This window comes from Seriola lalandi, unplaced genomic scaffold (assembly GCF_002814215.2).
Source record: "Seriola lalandi dorsalis isolate HSWRI2012SDOR001 ecotype SW California unplaced genomic scaffold, Sedor1 jcf7180002054660, whole genome shotgun sequence".
Classification (NCBI taxonomy): Eukaryota; Metazoa; Chordata; class Actinopteri; order Carangiformes; family Carangidae; genus Seriola; species Seriola lalandi.
The window spans coordinates 987,237-1,004,075 of NW_019525213.1; the positions used below are offsets into that span (position 1 = coordinate 987,237).

The following is a 16,839-nucleotide window of genomic DNA, read 5'->3' on the forward strand; positions in this document are numbered from 1 at the left end:
TGGATAAATTAAGGTTTTGACCTGATGGCGGCGCTAGAGGGGAAGTTATTGGAATTCATCTCTGACCTTGAATATCTGTAAGATATTTAAATCTGAACCAAAAATGTGAACCTACTGGTGACGCTAGAGGAAAAGTCAGGGGATCACCAAAGTCAGTACAATTCATCCTTTGGGAACCATGAATTCAGTAGTTGTTCAGATATGTCAGTCTGGACCAAAGTGACGGACCAACACTGACCAACATTGTCTGACTGCAAATGCAAACAACTGAATACAGGTAAATTTTGAACAAATACTTATTTACGATGCAAATATATATGGCAGAGTGACTCCTGATAGCACCTACAGAGGAACAATGCATGTCTTACAAATAGCTGGATACTTTACATAATGTTCCCGTTGTAGCTGTTTACTGTTCTAACAGAAGCATTTTTTAGTCGACGCTCATTGCAATGATATCAAAACGACAAATCAACAGTATAAATCAACAGCCTGTGTACCTGACAGCATCCCTCTCTGTGCGCGAGCTGAGATATCTTTGCACCTGAGCCTGGTTCACTCCATACAGGGACAGCATGAGGAAGATCCCGCCGACCCCCAGAGTCCAGAAAGTGTGTCTCTCTGTAGGATCTGGATTTAGGCTGAACACGAGAGAAAATACAGCACAGAGACAAGACTGAACACTTCAGAACAGACCTTTAATCGAACAGAATTACAGTCACTGCAATTCAGGATGTCATAAAAGGAAGTGTATGCACAGGTACGTAGAAAGACATAATGAACCCGAACCAAGGAAGCTGCAGGATTTTAGTCAAAACACAGAGTACGGTGATGATTTCACTAATTAGTCCCTCCTTTCTGGTAAATGTGCAAATCAGTGAAATAAGTGAATGTTTGGGCTGAAAACCTCCAACCACATGATTCCTGAAGTTTTCATTTATGAGCCGACAGGTTTGTATTGTGTGAAATATTGTTTGGACCAAATGTTTTTATTTGTTCACTAAACTTTGTATTGTTACTTTTCATTGTTAAAGCTGAGCTATAATCAATAATCCAATATTAATATTGTAGTGATGAACCCAGAGTTAACTATCAGCCAGCCTTAACTGTACTGCAGCTGTAATGTTGTGGTTCGCTCTCACTGCTCTCATCAAATCACATTTTCCCCCCGACGATTCTTGATGCCGGTCGTTCTCCCACAAACTACAGTACGGACTTACTCGAGACCAGAGATGCGGTTTCCCTCCAAGACTTTCCTCCAAACTTCAGACACTCCCCCAGTCTTCTGCACGCCCACCACGATGACAGCCAGCTGCCCTGCAAACATCACCACAGTCTGAAAGACGTCTGTCCAGATGACAGCCTTCAAACCACCCTGTCAGGAACAGACCAGACACCTGGGTAAGAATCTGATACATGCCAACAAATCAGAATCAGAATCAGAATACTTTATTGATCCCCAGGGGGAAATTAGTTAAACGTTTGCGCCCAACGTGGGGCACAAACCCACGAGCCTGAGATCAAGAGTCTCATGCTCCACTGAATGATGTGTAAAAATATATCCTTTGCATTTACCCTTTATATTAATGCATTATTTCGCTAAAATATAGACTTTTCTACAAGTGATTAATAAGCCATCTTCTGACAAAGTGTAATTCTTTGGGACTTGGAGTGTTTTTTTTTTTTGGAAGAGATTCAGGAAGAGCGTTGGAAATCCGAAGAAGAGTGAATGAATCAGAGTGAACAACTCCTGAACGAGCAGTGTTGCTGACAGCCACAGATAGCGAGTCACGAATATTCAAATGTCAGAACTTCATATTAAGTTGCATGAAAATGTCTTTTAATAACTCACCATTGTTGTGTACAACGTGCACACTAGGCCAGTGGCCAGCACCGTTCCCCATAATTCGAATCCAGTAACTGAAAGAAAACACAGAAACAGACTGAACCACAAATCTCATCCTTCAAGTTTTCCAAGTCAGAGAAAAATATATGAATTCTTCATACCTGCGTTAAGTGCAAAGGCGGGAGTATACACACAAATCCCCATATAGATAACCTGTAGCCGAGTAAATAAAAGACAAATCAGAGACTTCACAAAGGTAAGTAACAACAAACCCATCCACTGGATTGGTATCAGGACAATAATGATATAAATAGTTTGATATTTTGAAAAATCTGCTCATTTGCTGTCTTGCCGAGAGCCGCCCACATACTGTATCTGTTCATTAAATATGAAGCTGGTTAGCTTAGCTTAGCATAAAGGCTGAAGACCGGGGAAAACAGCTAGCCTGGCTCTGTCCAAAGGTAGCTGCTCCTGTCCAAGAAGTAGCACACTACTTCCCTGTTGGGCAGTTTCAATCTTTAAATGTAGCTAAACTTACCGGCTGCTGGTTGTAGCTTCATATTTAGTGAACAGACAATGAGTGATATTGATTTCCAACTATTCCTTTAATGTGAGTGGGTCTAGACCAGACATGACTGATTGAAAGCAGTTTCTTTCTCAATGCCAAAATTCAGTGTTTTCACTATCAGTTAAATTTTAGTCACAGCTGGCTGCCAACCTTTAGCACCATGGCAATCCCTCGCCTCACGTTACCTTCCATAAAAATGATCCAAATTACCTCCATGCAGCGAGGTGTGCTGATGTTAAATTTGAAAAAGAAGCACCGGTTTCAGATCAGTGCTCGGTCTCCACAGAGACCCTGAGCTGAGGTTGTGAAATAGTTATTGGGAGAGAAAAAGTTGGACTGGTGCAGCAAGTGTTGCACTCACCATCTGACAAATGAAGGTCAAAGTTCCACAGATACGCACTGCTTTGCTGAAGCGCAGTTCAAGATACTGTGAATCAAAACAACATGAAATCCGTAGGTCATGAACCAATTTAAATCCAGAACAACTGAAAAAACAAAACCTTCCCGTACCTGATAAGCACTGGAGACCTGCAGTCTGTAAAACACTGGAATGAAAACATGAGCTGGAATGAAGAGGCCCAGGATGTAGGCAAAGCCGATGAACCAGTACTGAGTACCATGGGTGTAGATCTCTGCCGGCACGCCTATGATCGCCACGGCGGACTGGAATGAGGCGATGAGTGACAGGGACACAGGGAGACAGCGCATGCTTCTGTCTGCCATCAAGAACTCCTGTGTTGTGCGCTGACGCCCACCAGACAGAGCATGGTACAGGCCGATGCCCATAGAGGCAGCGAGCAAGACAGCAAATATCACATAGTCTACAACCGCAAAGTGCTTCTGGTCGGACGGGTCCATTGTGATTGTCTCCTGGCTGCAGCTGGAGAGGGTTTCTTCCTCCTGCAGTCGCACTGTCAGACGGATGGGAAACTTCTTTGCCCACACCCATCAGTCAGGAGAGTCCAGCAGCCTTGAAGAAAGAGAAAACACTGATTAAATATATCTGAGTGTGAGAGAAAGAAAGTTCACACACCTCTCTCTCACAGACAAATCCCTCTGCATGACTGTAGGGATGCAACTAACCATTACTGTCATTGTTGACTCATCTACCAGCTATTTTCTCAATTAATTAATTCATCCTTTTCAGAACTGCAACAATTAGTGGATTAATCGATTAGTCAATTGTCAGAAATTTAATTGGCAACTATTTTTATAATTGAATAATCACTTTAGTTTTCTTTAAATAACCAAAAATGACAAATATTTACTGGTTCCAGCTTCTCATGAGGATTTGATGCTTTTCTTTGTTGTATATGACAGTTAACTGAATATCTTTGGGTTTTGAACTGATAAAATAAAAAAATATTATATTTCACATATTTCAGTTTTCTGACATACAGACAAAACAATTAATTGATAATGAAAATAATTGTTAGTTGCAGGCCTAATCCTTTTCCATAAAATGTCAACAAAACCTCCCAGAGTCCGAGTTGACATCAACCCACAACCAACCAACAAAAGATATTCAGTCTACAATCATAGAAGGGATTAAAAAACAGAAAATATTTACATTTGAGAAGCTGGAACTTTTCGTTTTTGTCAAATTTTCTTTAGGAAAACAATGAACTGATTATCAAAATTGCTGCTGATTCATCTTCTGTTGATCCACTCGTCGATTAATCAACTAATCATTGCAGCTTTAGTTGACTGGTAAAGAAACAAACCTTCATACTCTGGATTCCCCTGAGATGGTTTTCTGACAGATTTCTTCCTTCCCAGATAAACAGACAGGAGGTATAATGTAAGGCGCCTGTGCCGTCACCTAACCTAACCTGTTTGCAGCAGAAAGGCATTGTTGCATGACACAACCTCCACTCTGTGAAATGGGACTCAGTGTAGACAAACCAAGGTCAAACAGCCTCTGTGTCAACTTTCCCCTTATTATCCTGATCCAAAAATACTGAGTGCCGTTTTTGAAATGGGAAGTTTAAAGGGGAAGTGTCCTGCTTCTCTGCATTCTGCTGCCAACATGTAAACAGTACCAAAAAGATAAACAGCAGCAACCAACATCTGTGGGTTTTGGAGGAAAGAGATTAATCAAATTTGATTATAAATTTTAAGTTTCAGAAGAGAGAGAGGTTTCTAAATTTGTTTTTGAACCTTTTCCCCTCAGATTATGCAGTTTTAGTTTTTTGGCTTTGCTCATATTAAAAATCTTTTAGTTAATCTATTTATAAATCACGACAGACAATAAATAAGTTAGTAAACTAAATATATTCAGGTTTTGGATTGATAGTTGGACAAAAAAAGCTATTTAAAGATGTGACCTTCTGCTGTGGGGGATAGTGATCAGCAGAATATAACCCAGAGATATTCAGTTTCCAATAGTATAAAGCAGGGAAAAGCAGCAAATCCTCACATTGGAGAAGCTGGAGAACAGAGAATGATTGGTATTAGTGCCTAATAAACATCTCAGATGAGTCATCAGTTATTAAAATAGTTGATTAATCTTCTGTCAATTGATCAAATTGACTTATAGATCAGCTCAGATCAAACCCAAAGGAGACAGCACAAATTACAGTAAGATCCCTACAAACCCAATCCTCTGTACTACAGAAAAGATTAAAGCAAGAATATTAAAGTGACTTTTACTTCACTTGAAGACACTGCTGTGGTAACTAAGGCTATATTAGTTATAAATAACTAATGATGGTATTTCTCTGCTGATTCAAATGTGTAACTGCAGCTACTGACCTCACTCCCTGACCCTCAAAACTCTGACAACAGCTGCTTAACTCAACTGAATATGGCAAAATATGAACAGAAGATAAACCTGGTCAAGATAATGTCACACGTATGAGAAGGGAGTGTGGTGAAAAGGGTATGGACAGGAGAAACTACACGGACTCACCTTTACATGCCAGCACTGCTGTCATCCGGGTGAGGCTGTGGTACCATGCTGTTTACTGAGTAATGTTCAAGAATGCAACGTTAGCTAAAAACAACTTGTTTGAATATTTCTACGGATAAAAACAAGAGCTAAAGACAATATAGTTTACATATTTTCCAAGTAAGTCTAATGGTTTTTTTAATCTTATCTTATGTTGTGTTCATAAAGTATTTACTCTACCCACCACCTGATCTCGCTCCATGGCTCCATGTGATTACAAATTGTTTTTAAAATGTGCTTCCGGGGTCAGAGCTGTGGGCGGGGCTGCAAAATTATGACTCATACAGGAACCGCCAAAATTGAAAACCCACAACTTCTAGCGACTGTTTTCACATGATCAAACACGGAATAAATAAAACAACTTTGCGAAAACATGGAGGGAGCACCAACGAAAGGTAACTTAGACCGCGGGAAGATACAGCAGTTGTGAAGGGGTTTGTTGTGACTGTTACGTCGCCACGCTAGCTAATAATACAGCTAGCGTGCCTAGCACTTTATGAGGTTGTTTCTGTCCCGTCTGAAAGCTGATAAGAGTGTGTGTGTTGTGCTTTGTATTGTTTGTTTTTTTATCCACAGGTGTTTTAAGTCAGCTGAATCTGCTGGAGGCTCAGGCAAGGAACCGTAAGGTTCGTCTTCAGCAGCAGAGTCTCGTGAAGCAGCTGGAGGCTAAAGCTCAGGCGCTGACGACCGAGAGAGACCTGCTGAAGGCAGAGATACGGACAGTGGAGGTGATTCATGGAGGCAGGAGAGTTTAATCATAAGTTAGTTAGTCTGCATGAGATGTGACACTTAAGTCATCTGTGTTAAGATGGCTCAAAAGACACACTGACATACTCAGTTGCCAGTTTGTTAGGGACAGCGGGCTAAAACTAATACAATACCCTGCAATAAATCCCACTTTCATGATGGGCTATAATGTACAGTTTTTATTTAAACAGTTTAAATGTCAATTCAACCTTAAGATATTTTATGGTGTTGGAGATGATTCTTCGTCCGTCCCATTTATAACAATACGGATTCATTAAATATTTAAGTCTCTGAATATGACCATTCAGTTGAATCAACACTGAGGACATAGTTTCCACAGGAGGATGGGCAGGCAGGCAAAGGGAACTCTATGAAATGGAAAAACTGAAGCATTTGAAACAAAATGGCACCCACCGGTTAGAAATAATGTCTTGGTCCCATGAAACAAATGGAATAAAATGGAAACAGATGAGGGCTCTGTGGGGGCCACACCATCTGCTGCAGGACTCCTTGCTTTGTACAATAAACAGCACAGGTGAATTTCATGAAGTTGAGTGTATAGGTTTCAAAGTGTATGTGTGTGTATTACTAACTTTATTCATAAAGCTGCACTGCATGCTGATGACTTGTTGCTACTGGTTACAATGTCCTGTTGCAGACTCTTCAGAGACTGATGATGTCTATGGACAGACAGCGTACACATGAAGAAGAGGAGGAAATGGATGAAGACTCCGAGGACTCACAGCTACTGCAGCTGATGGCCAGACATACACAACTGACAGATCTTGTGCATGCTCATCACCTCATTGGTGATTATTTTGTATTCATTCACCCTTTTATTTGTTTGACAGTGAGAGGTTGTCATTAACGCTGTGTGTTCCATATAAGCTTCATTATCAGTCTGTCTTAACCTTCCCTTCACCCTCTCTGTTGATTTGCTGATGTCACTAGGTGGGTACGATGTCATAAAGACTCGCCAGGGTAAAGGAGTGTGCGTGTCTGTGGCGACGGCCTTCGAGGGCGTCTACTTGGACACCTACAACTTGGAGATAGACCTGAAGCCAAGGCTGAGGATCACTCGTCACAACATTCCTCCGTTCATCCCCCTGAACAACCTCGCTGAGCAGAGCAACATGCAGACAAACATAAGGGCTTTTCTGGACACACTCAGCTGCCATCTCAACGCATTTGCCGGTCGCAAGCAGCAGCTGAAGCTTGTTAAGGTGCCAGACTTTCTTTGATTTTTTTTTTTTTTTTTGGTCTGTTGAATAATATCTGACAAATCTCTCAGAGAGCAGTTGCATATGTGGCTGTGGAGATGCCAACTTCAAATACTGCGACTGAGACAGGTTTAAGCACCTGCCTAAACACAAAAAAGGGCATTTTACATACAGTCAGCTATTGCCATATGGTCAAATTTGTCCTAAAAATATGACTTATACTGGATATGTATTTTTTTAGTGGTGATAAAAATAACAATATTTAAAATAGTTCAAATCAGATATCAATAAGTTGGCTCAGATTTGTTTCCTGCATAAACTTACTGCAACATAAACATTTTTGTTCAGGCTCGTTCAGGTTTTGTTCTTAAAGTTAATGATGATGTACAGGGACTAAAACAGGCTCTCATACACTTAAGCTGAGACTATTAATTCATTAGTCAATCCACAGGAAAATAATAGCCAACCATTTTGATAAATGTCTAAGTAATTTTTTTTAAAGCAAAAATACAAAAATATCATGGGTTCTTCCCAAATGTTAATTTTTGAATTTTCTCAGTCATATATGATTGTAAACGGGATGTCTTTGAGTTTTGGGTTGTATGTCAGACAACACAAGTAATTTGAAAATGTCAGTTTGGGCTCTGAGAAAGAGTCAAATGTATTTAAAAAGCAAATCACATATTGTATAGCAATAAATTTGGCTCTCCAATACAGTATATCAACCAAATCAAAGCCCCTCAGACAACATACACATGTATGGTTGTGGTGTTGAGCAGTAAAAAAAAAAAAAAAATTAAAACATTTTTGAACAATGCAAAGACTTGAAGATTTAGAAATTACCAGTTTTTCTTGGGTATTATTTATGTCTTTGTCGGGCAAGAAAGCCTGAACTGGCTAGTTAGATCATCTTTCAGAGAGTAGAACTATATTTAGGATGCCTGCAAATAAGTTTACACTGACTCTGTCCTCCTGCCTGTTTATAGGAGCAACATAAGTCCATTGAAGTGATGGAGAGTAATGTCTTGTGTTCGCTACTGGTGCTGATGTTGACTGTGCCGAGAGGGAAGCCTGCTCTTCTCTGCACCCTAGACTACACTGACCACACCCGCTGTTTTCCCACCAGAGTCCACTTTGAATGTGAAGGTAGGATGGTCAACTCAAACTGATATTACTTACTGCTATGTATCTGTGCCAATACAATCAAAGCGAAATGCTGTTGATCACTTCACTTCACTAATGAAGTGAGTACAAGTGAGGTCTGAGGACTGAAATGTTAACAAATTGAGTTCAAGTGAACGACAGAGCTGGTTTTTCTTTTTGCTTCTGTCACAGTCGGAGCTCTTAATCCACTACACCTGTCCATCTGATGTGCAAGAACATTCTACTGATTTTCTTACCTGACTTTTAATAGACAATTAAACAATATAACAGGAGAACAAAAAAAAACATTAATAGATTATGCAATGATGAAAATAATCACTGCAGCCCTACATCACCATTTGGCAAGATAAGAGGGTGAATTTAAGGCCAGTTAGATATAAGTTAGTTTACGGTACTAAAATAAGAAATTGGTGAAACTATGGTTTGAAATACAACATCAAAATGTGTAGGAGTCTGTAAGAGAAGTATTTAAGATATTGAATACATGTAAATTATATGTTCAAATAGAGAATAGCTTTCTAACAACTATAGTAATGCTTTTGTGCATCCACACTTCCTGGGTATTTTTTATTTTATTATATTTTATTCTGTTTTATTATTTTTGCAGACAAGGAGCTTCCTGATTCTCCAGAGTGGAAGAAGAACTGCACCCTGCTCACGGAGACTCCAGTGCACAAAGCTTTGATAACCATGAAAAAGATGGGGCATATTGTTTAATCTACTCAGAAATAACAAAACTGAGCATTGTTTTTACATTTACTGAAAACATATGTACATAGTTTATTCTCATTGTTTATAATGAAACTGTTTTTTTTCTTGGTGTTATAATTGTTGAGCTTTGAGAAGATAATTAATTTATGTTTATGACTCCAAACATTAAAGTTCCTCTATGGAGGTTCCACGAGTGTTTCCATGTTGCCTTTGTCTTTGAGACTTTGTATAAAAGCTGTCACCCTCTTGTGTAACGTTTCCCTCTGAATCTGTTTCATTCTTTCCATTTCCTCTTGGGCTTCTTGCTGTTGCCTGGCCAGCTCTTTTTCTGATATTGAGTCAATAGTTGCGATATTTTTCATCTGCATGAGAGACACGTTACTCTGTGCTTTGCCTCTGTGTCTCACTGGACCTGTGGGTTTGACTGATGACGGTGGAGCTGATGCCGACCGACTCTGCTCCACCTGTTCAGATCCTTTGTCGTGATACTGGGATTTTCTGGAGTACAGTCTTCTGCCATCAGATGTGTGAATACCTCTGAGGTGTGTCTCAGTGTTCTTTTGTTCTCCAATTTCTCTCATAGCGATGTTGACTGTAGCTTTAGGTTCACAGATTTTTACCATCATCACTTTCCTCTGTTCGTTTATCAGCGAGTCCCGTCTTTGTTGAAGCATTTTGCAGGTGTACTGGTGCTGTTTGTCCAGCATGTTCAGTTTATGCTGCAGATCTCTGTCCTCTCTTTGGTTCAACACTCTGAGCTCTCTCTGCAGCAAAGGTCTCCTGTAGATTTGATCCATTTGTACAAGGGCTTGAGGGATGAATACATGTTGTTGACTCAATTTTTTTTTTTTAATAAATCAGTCTTTTTCCTTTTTAAATTAAAGCCAAGGATGTCTTTCTCTTACCTGATTTGTGTGCATCATCCCCTAGAGTGCTGTTAAACAGCACTGCCTGCTGCTAGGCTGTCTCAGCGTGTGAAATATAATAGCCCCATTGTATCTGAAGTAAACTGGATGGGATTATTGGTAATTCAAGTTTGTGGTTGAAAGATTAAATTTCAAATTGCCTTCAGAGTATAGTTACAGGGCCTCTTGCAGGTTATACAATGAGTAAATAACCATCACTCAGCTTGTGCAAAACACTTATTCAAGCTTTGGGGAATAATGCTACTACTGCTGTCACATCTGATTTTGATCTAACTTACAAAGACTGCATTTGCAGTATTTCTGTTGTACATTATAAATACTGTAAAGGCAAACGAGTTTTTTTTTAAATGTCCAGAGATGAGGCTAGTATACTAAGGCATAAAATGTAAAAGTAAAACGCCATAGTATTGTAAGGCATAAAAACGTCATAGTATAGTAAGGCATAAAAGTTTCATTTTATAGTGAGGTATAAAATATCATAAAAACGACATAGTGTATTGAGGCATAAAAAAGTCAGGATAGTCAGGCATAAAATGTCAAAAGAACGTCATAGTATAAAAAGGCATAAAAAAAAAGTCATAGTATACTAAGACGTATAAACGTCAGTATACTAAGGCATAAAAATGTCATTTTATAGTATGGTATAAAATATAAAAACGTCATAGTATAGTAAGGCGTAAACGTTTAAAAAAGTCATAGTATAGGACAGCATAAAATGTCATAAAAACATAGTATAGTAAAGCATAAAAATGTCATGGTATAGAAAGGCCTAAAATATCATAAAAATTTCATTTTATACTAGGCATAAAATGTCATAAAAAGGTAATAGTATAGGAAAGCATGACAAATCATAAAAACATAGTATACTAAGTGATGACATATCAAAAAATGTCATAGTATAGTAAGACATAAAATGTAAAAGAAAGCAAAAGAGTATAGTAAGGCATAAAATGTCAAAAAAAAGTAATAGTATAGGAAAGCATAAAAATGTCATTGTATAGTAAGGTATAAAATATCATAAAAATGTCATAGTATAGTAAGCATTAAAATGTCATTGTATAGAAAGGTATAAAATATCATAAAAATGTCATAGTATAGTAAGGCATAAAAACGTCATTGTTAAGTAAGTTATAAAATATAAAAATGTCATAGTGTATTAAGGCATAAAATGTCAAAAAAAACGTCATAGTATAGTAAGGCATTAAAATGTCATTTTATAGCAAGGTATAAAATATCATAAAAATGTCAAAGTATAATAAGGCATAAAAACATCATTGTAAAGTAAGTTATAAAATATAAAAATGTCATAGTGTATTAAGTCATTAAAAAGTCATAATATAGTCAGGCATTAAAATGTCATTTTATAGTAAGGTATAAAATATCATGAATATGTCATACGTTATTGAGGCATAAAAGTAAAAAAAATGTCATAGTATACTAAGGCATAAAAAGTCAAAAAAAGTCATAGTATAGTAAGGCATAAAATATAAAAAAAAGTCATAGTATACATAAGCATAAAATGTAAAAAAAAAACCGACATAATATAATAAGGCATAAAAAGTTCATAGTATAGTAAGTCATAAAATGTCAAAAAAAATGCCATAGTACACTAAGGCATAAAAACATCATGGTATACTAAGGCATAAAAATGTCATTTTATAGTAAATATAAAATATCATAAAAATGTCATATTGTATTAAAGCATGAAAAAGTCAGTATAATTATGCATAAAAAGTTAAAAAAAAAACGTCATTGTATACTAAAGCATAAAATGGAAAAAAAAAACGCCATAATATAATAAGGCAAAAGACGTAATAGTATAGTAAGGCATAAAAACGTCATGGTATAGTGAGGCTTAAAAGGTCATAAAAACGTCATTGTATACTAAGACATAAAATGTTTAAAAAAACGCCATAATATAATAAGGCAAAAGACGTAATAATATAGTAAGGCATAAAAACGTCATGGTATAGTAAGGCTTAAAAGGTCATAAAAACGTCACAGTATAATAAGGCAAAAGACGTAATAATATAGTAAGGCATAAAAACGTCATGGTATAGTAAGGCTTAAAAGGTCATAAAAACGTCACAGTATAATAAGGCAAAAGACGTAATAATATAGTAAGGCATAAAAACGTCATGGTATAGTAAGGCTTAAAAGGTCATAAAAACGTCACAGTATAATAAGGCATAAAAACATCATGGTATACTAAGGCATAAAAATGTCATTTTATAGTAAGATATAAAATATCATAAAAATGTCATATTGTATTAAAGCATGAAAAAGTCAGTATAATTATGCATAACAAGTAAAAAAAAAAAGTCATGGTATAGTAAGGCATAAACTGTAAAAAAAATGTCATATTGTATTATGGCATAAAAAAGTCAGTATAATTAGGCATAAAAAGTAAAAAAAAAAACCGTCATTGTATACTACAGCATAAAATGGAAAAAAACGCCATAATATAATAAGGCAAAAGACGTAATAGTATAGTAAGGCATAAAAACGTCATGGTATAGTAAGGCTTAAAAGGTCATAAAAACGTCACAGTATAATAAGGCATAAAAACATCATAGTATACTAAGGCATTAAAATGTCATTGTATAGTAAGGTATAAAATATCATAAAAATGTCATATTGTATTAAGGCTTAAAAAAGTCATAGTATGGTAAGTCATAAAAACATCATAGTATACTAAACCATAAACTGTAAAAAAAAAAAAAAAAAAACGCCATACTATAGTAGGGCATAAAATGTCACAAAAAAGGCATAGTATACTAAGGCATAAAATTTCCAAAAAATTTTATAGTATAGTAAGGCATAAAAACATCATATTATACTAAGGCATAAAAACGTCATAGTATACTAAGGCATAAAAATGTCATTTTATAGTAAGATATAAAATATCGTAAAAATGTCATATTGTATTAAGGCATAAAAAAGTCAGTATAATTATGCATAAAAAGTCAAAAAAAAGTCATAGTATAGTAAGGCATAAAATATCGAAAAAATGTCATAGTATAATAAGGCATAAAACAACATAGTATACTAAGGCATAAAAATGTCATTTTATACTAAGATATAAAATATCATAAAAATGTCATATTGTATTAAGGAATAAAAAAGTCAGTATAATTATGCATAAAAAGTAAAAAAAAAAGTCATAGTATAGTAAGGCATAAAATGTCAAAAAAATGCCATAGTATACTAAGGCATAAAAATTTCATTTTATTGTAAGATATAAAATATCGTAAAAATGTCATAGTGTATTAAGGCATAAAAAAGTCAGTATAATTAGGCATAAAAAGTCAAAAAAATGTCATAGTATAATAAGGCATAAAAACAACATAGTATACTAAGGCATAAAAATGTCATTTTATACTAAGATATAAAATATCATAAAAATGTCATATTGTATTAAGGCATAAAAAAGTCAGTATAATTATGCATAAAAAGTAAAAAAAAAAAAAGTCATAGTATAGTAAGGCATAAAATGTCAAAAAAATGCCATAGTATACTAAGGCATAAAATTTCAAAAAAATGTCATATTGTATTAAGCCATAAAAAAGTCAGTATAATTAGGCATAAAAAGTCAAAAAAAAGTCATAGTATAGTAAGGCATAAAATTTCGAAAAAATGTCATAGTATAATAAGGCATAAAAACAACATAGTATACTAAGGCATAAAAATGTCATTTTATACTAAGACATAAAATATCAAAAAAATGTCATATTGTATTAAGCCATAAAAAAGTCAGTATAATTAGGCATAAAAAGTCAAAAAAAAGTCATAGTATAGTAAGGCATAAAATTTCGAAAAAATGTCATAGTATAATAAGGCATAAAAACAACATAGTATACTAAGGCATAAAAATGTCATTTTATACTAAGATATAAAATATCATAAAAATGTCATATTGTATTAAGGCATAAAAAAGTCAGTATAATTAGGCATAAAAAGTCAAAAAAAAGTCATAGTATAGTAAGGCATAAAATTTCGAAAAAATGTCATAGTATAATAAGGCATAAAAACAACATAGTATACTAAGGCATAAAAATGTCATTTTATACTAAGATATAAAATATCATAAAAATGTCATATTGTATTAAGGCATAAAAAAGTCAGTATAATTAGGCATAAAAAGTCAAAAAAAAGGCATAGTATACTAAGGCATAAAATTTCCAAAAAATTTTATAGTATAGTAAGGCATAAAAACATCATAGTATACTAAGGCATAAAATTTCATAAAAATGTCATATTGTATTAAGGCATAAAAAAGTCAGTATAATTATGCATAAAAAGTAAAAAAAAAAAAAGTCATAGTATAGTAAGGCATAAAATGTCAAAAAAATGCCATAGTATACTAAGGCATAAAATTTCAAAAAAATGTCATATTGTATTAAGGCGTAAAAAAGTCAGTATAATTAGGCATAAAAAGTCAAAAAAAAGTCATAGTATAGTAAGGCATAAAATTTCGAGAAAATGTCATAGTATAATAAGGCATAAAAACAACATAGTATACTAAGGCATAAAAATGTCATTTTATACTAAGATATAAAATATCATAGAAATATCATTTTGTATTAAGGCATAAAAAAGTCAGTATAATTATGCATAAAAGGTAAAAAAAAAAAGTCATAGTATAGTAAGGCATAAAACATGTCAAAAAAAATGCCATAGTATACTAAGGCATAAAATTTCAAAAAAATGTCATATTGTATTAAGGCATAAAAAAGTCAGTATAATTAGGCATAAAAAGTCAAAAAAAAGTCATAGTATAGTAAGGCATAAAATTTCGAGAAAATGTCATAGTATAATAAGGCATAAAATATCATAAAAACGTCATGGTATACTAAGGCATAAAATGTAAAAAAAAACATCATAGTATAATAAGGCATAGAAACGTCATTGTATAGTAAGGTATAAAATATCCAAAAAAATGTCATAGTATAGTTAGGCATAAAAACGTCATAGTATACCAAGGGATAAAAACGTCATAGTATACTAAGGCATAAAAATGTCATTGTAGGGGCGTGTAGTGTAGTGGTCTAAGCAGGCGCCCCATGTGTAGAGGCTACAGTCCTCGCTGCAGTTGGCCCCGGTTCGAATCCCGCATCGGACGGCCTTTCGCTGTCTCTCTCTCATCTCTCTGCACTATACTATCAAATAAAGGCATAAAAAGCCCCAAAAATATACTTATAAAAAAAATGTCATTGCATAGTAAGTTATAAAATATCATACAAATGTCATAGTGTATTAAGGCATTAAAAAGTCATAGTATACTAAGGCATAAAATTTCAAAAACATTTCATAATATAGTAAGGCATAAAAACATCATAGTATACTATGGCATAAAAACGTCATAGTATACTAAGGCATAAAAATGTCATTTTATAGTAAGGTATAAGATATCATAAAAATATCATATTGTATTAAGGCACAAAAAAGTCAGTATAATTATGCATAAAAAGTAAAAAAAAAAAAAAAGTCATAGTATAGTAAGGCATAAAATGTAAAAAAAAATGCCACAGTATACTAAGGCATAAAATTTCAAAAAAATGTCATATTGTATTAAGGCATAGAAAAGTCAGTATAATTAGGCATAAAAAGTAAAAAAAAAAGGTATTGTATACTAAAGCATAAAATGTAAAAAAAAACGCCATTATATACTAAGGCAAAAAACGTCATGGTATAGTAAGGTTTAAAAGGTCATAAAAACGTCACTGTATAATAAGGCATAAAAACGTCATAGTATACTAAGGCATAAAAACGTCATAGTATACTAAGGCATAAATACGTCATAGTATATTAAGGCATAAAAACGTCATAGCATACTAAACCATAAAATGTAAAAAAAAATGCCATATTATAGTAAGGCATAAAATGTCAAAAAACGCCATACTATAGTAATGCATAAAATGTCAAAAAATGTCATAGTATAGTAAGGCATAAAAATGTCATTGTATAGTAAGTTATAAAATATCATAAAAACGTCATAGTGTATTAAAGCATAAAAAAGTCATAGTATACTAAGGCATAAAATTTTTAAAAAATGTTATAGTATAGTAAGGCATAAAAACATCATAGTATACTAAGGCATAAAAACGCCATAGTATACTAAGGCATAAAAATATCATAGTATACTAAGGCATAAAAACGCCATAGTATACTAAGGCATAAAATGTCAAAAAAAAGCCATAGTATACTAAGGCATAAAATTTCTAAAAAATGTCATATCGTATTAAGGCATAAAAAAGTCTGTATAATTAGGCATAAAAAGTCAAAAAAACGTCATTGTATACTAAGGCATAAAATGTAAAAAAAAAAAACGCCATAATATAGTAAGGCATAAAATATTTTTAAAAAATGCCATAGTATACTAAGACATAAAATTTAAAAAAAAAATTCATATCGTATTAAGGCATAAAAAAGTCAGTATACTAAGGCATAAAATTTCAAAAAAATGTCATATTATAGTAAGGCATAAAAATTTCATAGTATAGTAAGGCATAAAAACGTCATAGTATACTATGGCATAAAAATGTCATTTTATAGTAAGGTATAAGATATCACAAAAATGTTATATTGTATTAAGGCATAAAAAAGTCAGTATAATTAGGCATAAAAAGTAAAAAAAAAAAAGTCTTAGTATAGTAAGGCATAAAATATTTTTTAAAAATGCCATAGTATACTAAAGCATAAAATTT

At 34.2% G+C, this 16,839-nt stretch overlaps 3 protein-coding genes across 3 annotated transcripts in view; 1 reads left to right on the plus strand and 2 right to left on the minus strand.

The window, feature by feature from the left end:
* Positions 1 to 4,307, minus strand: part of LOC111665895 (sodium-dependent multivitamin transporter-like) — an 8,602-nt gene extending 4,295 nt beyond the window's left edge. The window contains exons 1-7 of the mRNA XM_087177889.1: positions 4,139 to 4,307; positions 2,925 to 3,384; positions 2,776 to 2,841; positions 2,008 to 2,059; positions 1,853 to 1,920; positions 1,221 to 1,375; positions 493 to 641 (exon numbers count right to left, since the gene is read on the minus strand). Of these exons, the coding sequence (XP_087034015.1) occupies positions 493 to 641; positions 1,221 to 1,375; positions 1,853 to 1,920; positions 2,008 to 2,059; positions 2,776 to 2,841; positions 2,925 to 3,272 (838 nt within the window). The 5' untranslated portion in view covers positions 3,273 to 3,384; positions 4,139 to 4,307. The remainder of the gene's footprint in view (positions 1 to 492; positions 642 to 1,220; positions 1,376 to 1,852; positions 1,921 to 2,007; positions 2,060 to 2,775; positions 2,842 to 2,924; positions 3,385 to 4,138) is intronic.
* Positions 4,308 to 5,604: 1,297 nt separating this feature from the next.
* cenpo (centromere protein O) lies at positions 5,605 to 9,397 on the plus strand. The gene is made up of 6 exons (XM_023421010.2): positions 5,605 to 5,759; positions 5,941 to 6,092; positions 6,770 to 6,920; positions 7,063 to 7,334; positions 8,318 to 8,477; positions 9,103 to 9,397. The coding sequence occupies exons 1-6, from the start codon at positions 5,738 to 5,740 to the stop codon at positions 9,210 to 9,212; spliced, it is 867 nt and encodes a 288-aa protein (XP_023276778.1). The 5' UTR covers positions 5,605 to 5,737; the 3' UTR covers positions 9,213 to 9,397.
* LOC147818269 (uncharacterized) lies at positions 9,383 to 10,003 on the minus strand. The gene has a single exon (XM_087177890.1). The coding sequence runs from the start codon at positions 10,001 to 10,003 to the stop codon at positions 9,383 to 9,385; it is 621 nt and encodes a 206-aa protein (XP_087034016.1).
* Positions 10,004 to 16,839: the final 6,836 nt, after the last annotated feature.

Coding starts and splice junctions, on each gene's coding strand:
- LOC147818269 (XM_087177890.1), bottom strand. CDS start 10,003: ATGGATCAAATCTACAGGAGACCTTTGCTGCAGAGAGAGCTCAGAGTG.
- cenpo (XM_023421010.2), top strand. CDS start 5,738: ATGGAGGGAGCACCAACGAAAG. Junction 5,760..5,940: donor GGAGGGAGCACCAACGAAAG/GTAACTTAGACC, acceptor TTTTATCCACAG/GTGTTTTAAGTCAGCTGAAT. Junction 6,921..7,062: donor GCATGCTCATCACCTCATTG/GTGATTATTTTG, acceptor TGATGTCACTAG/GTGGGTACGATGTCATAAAG.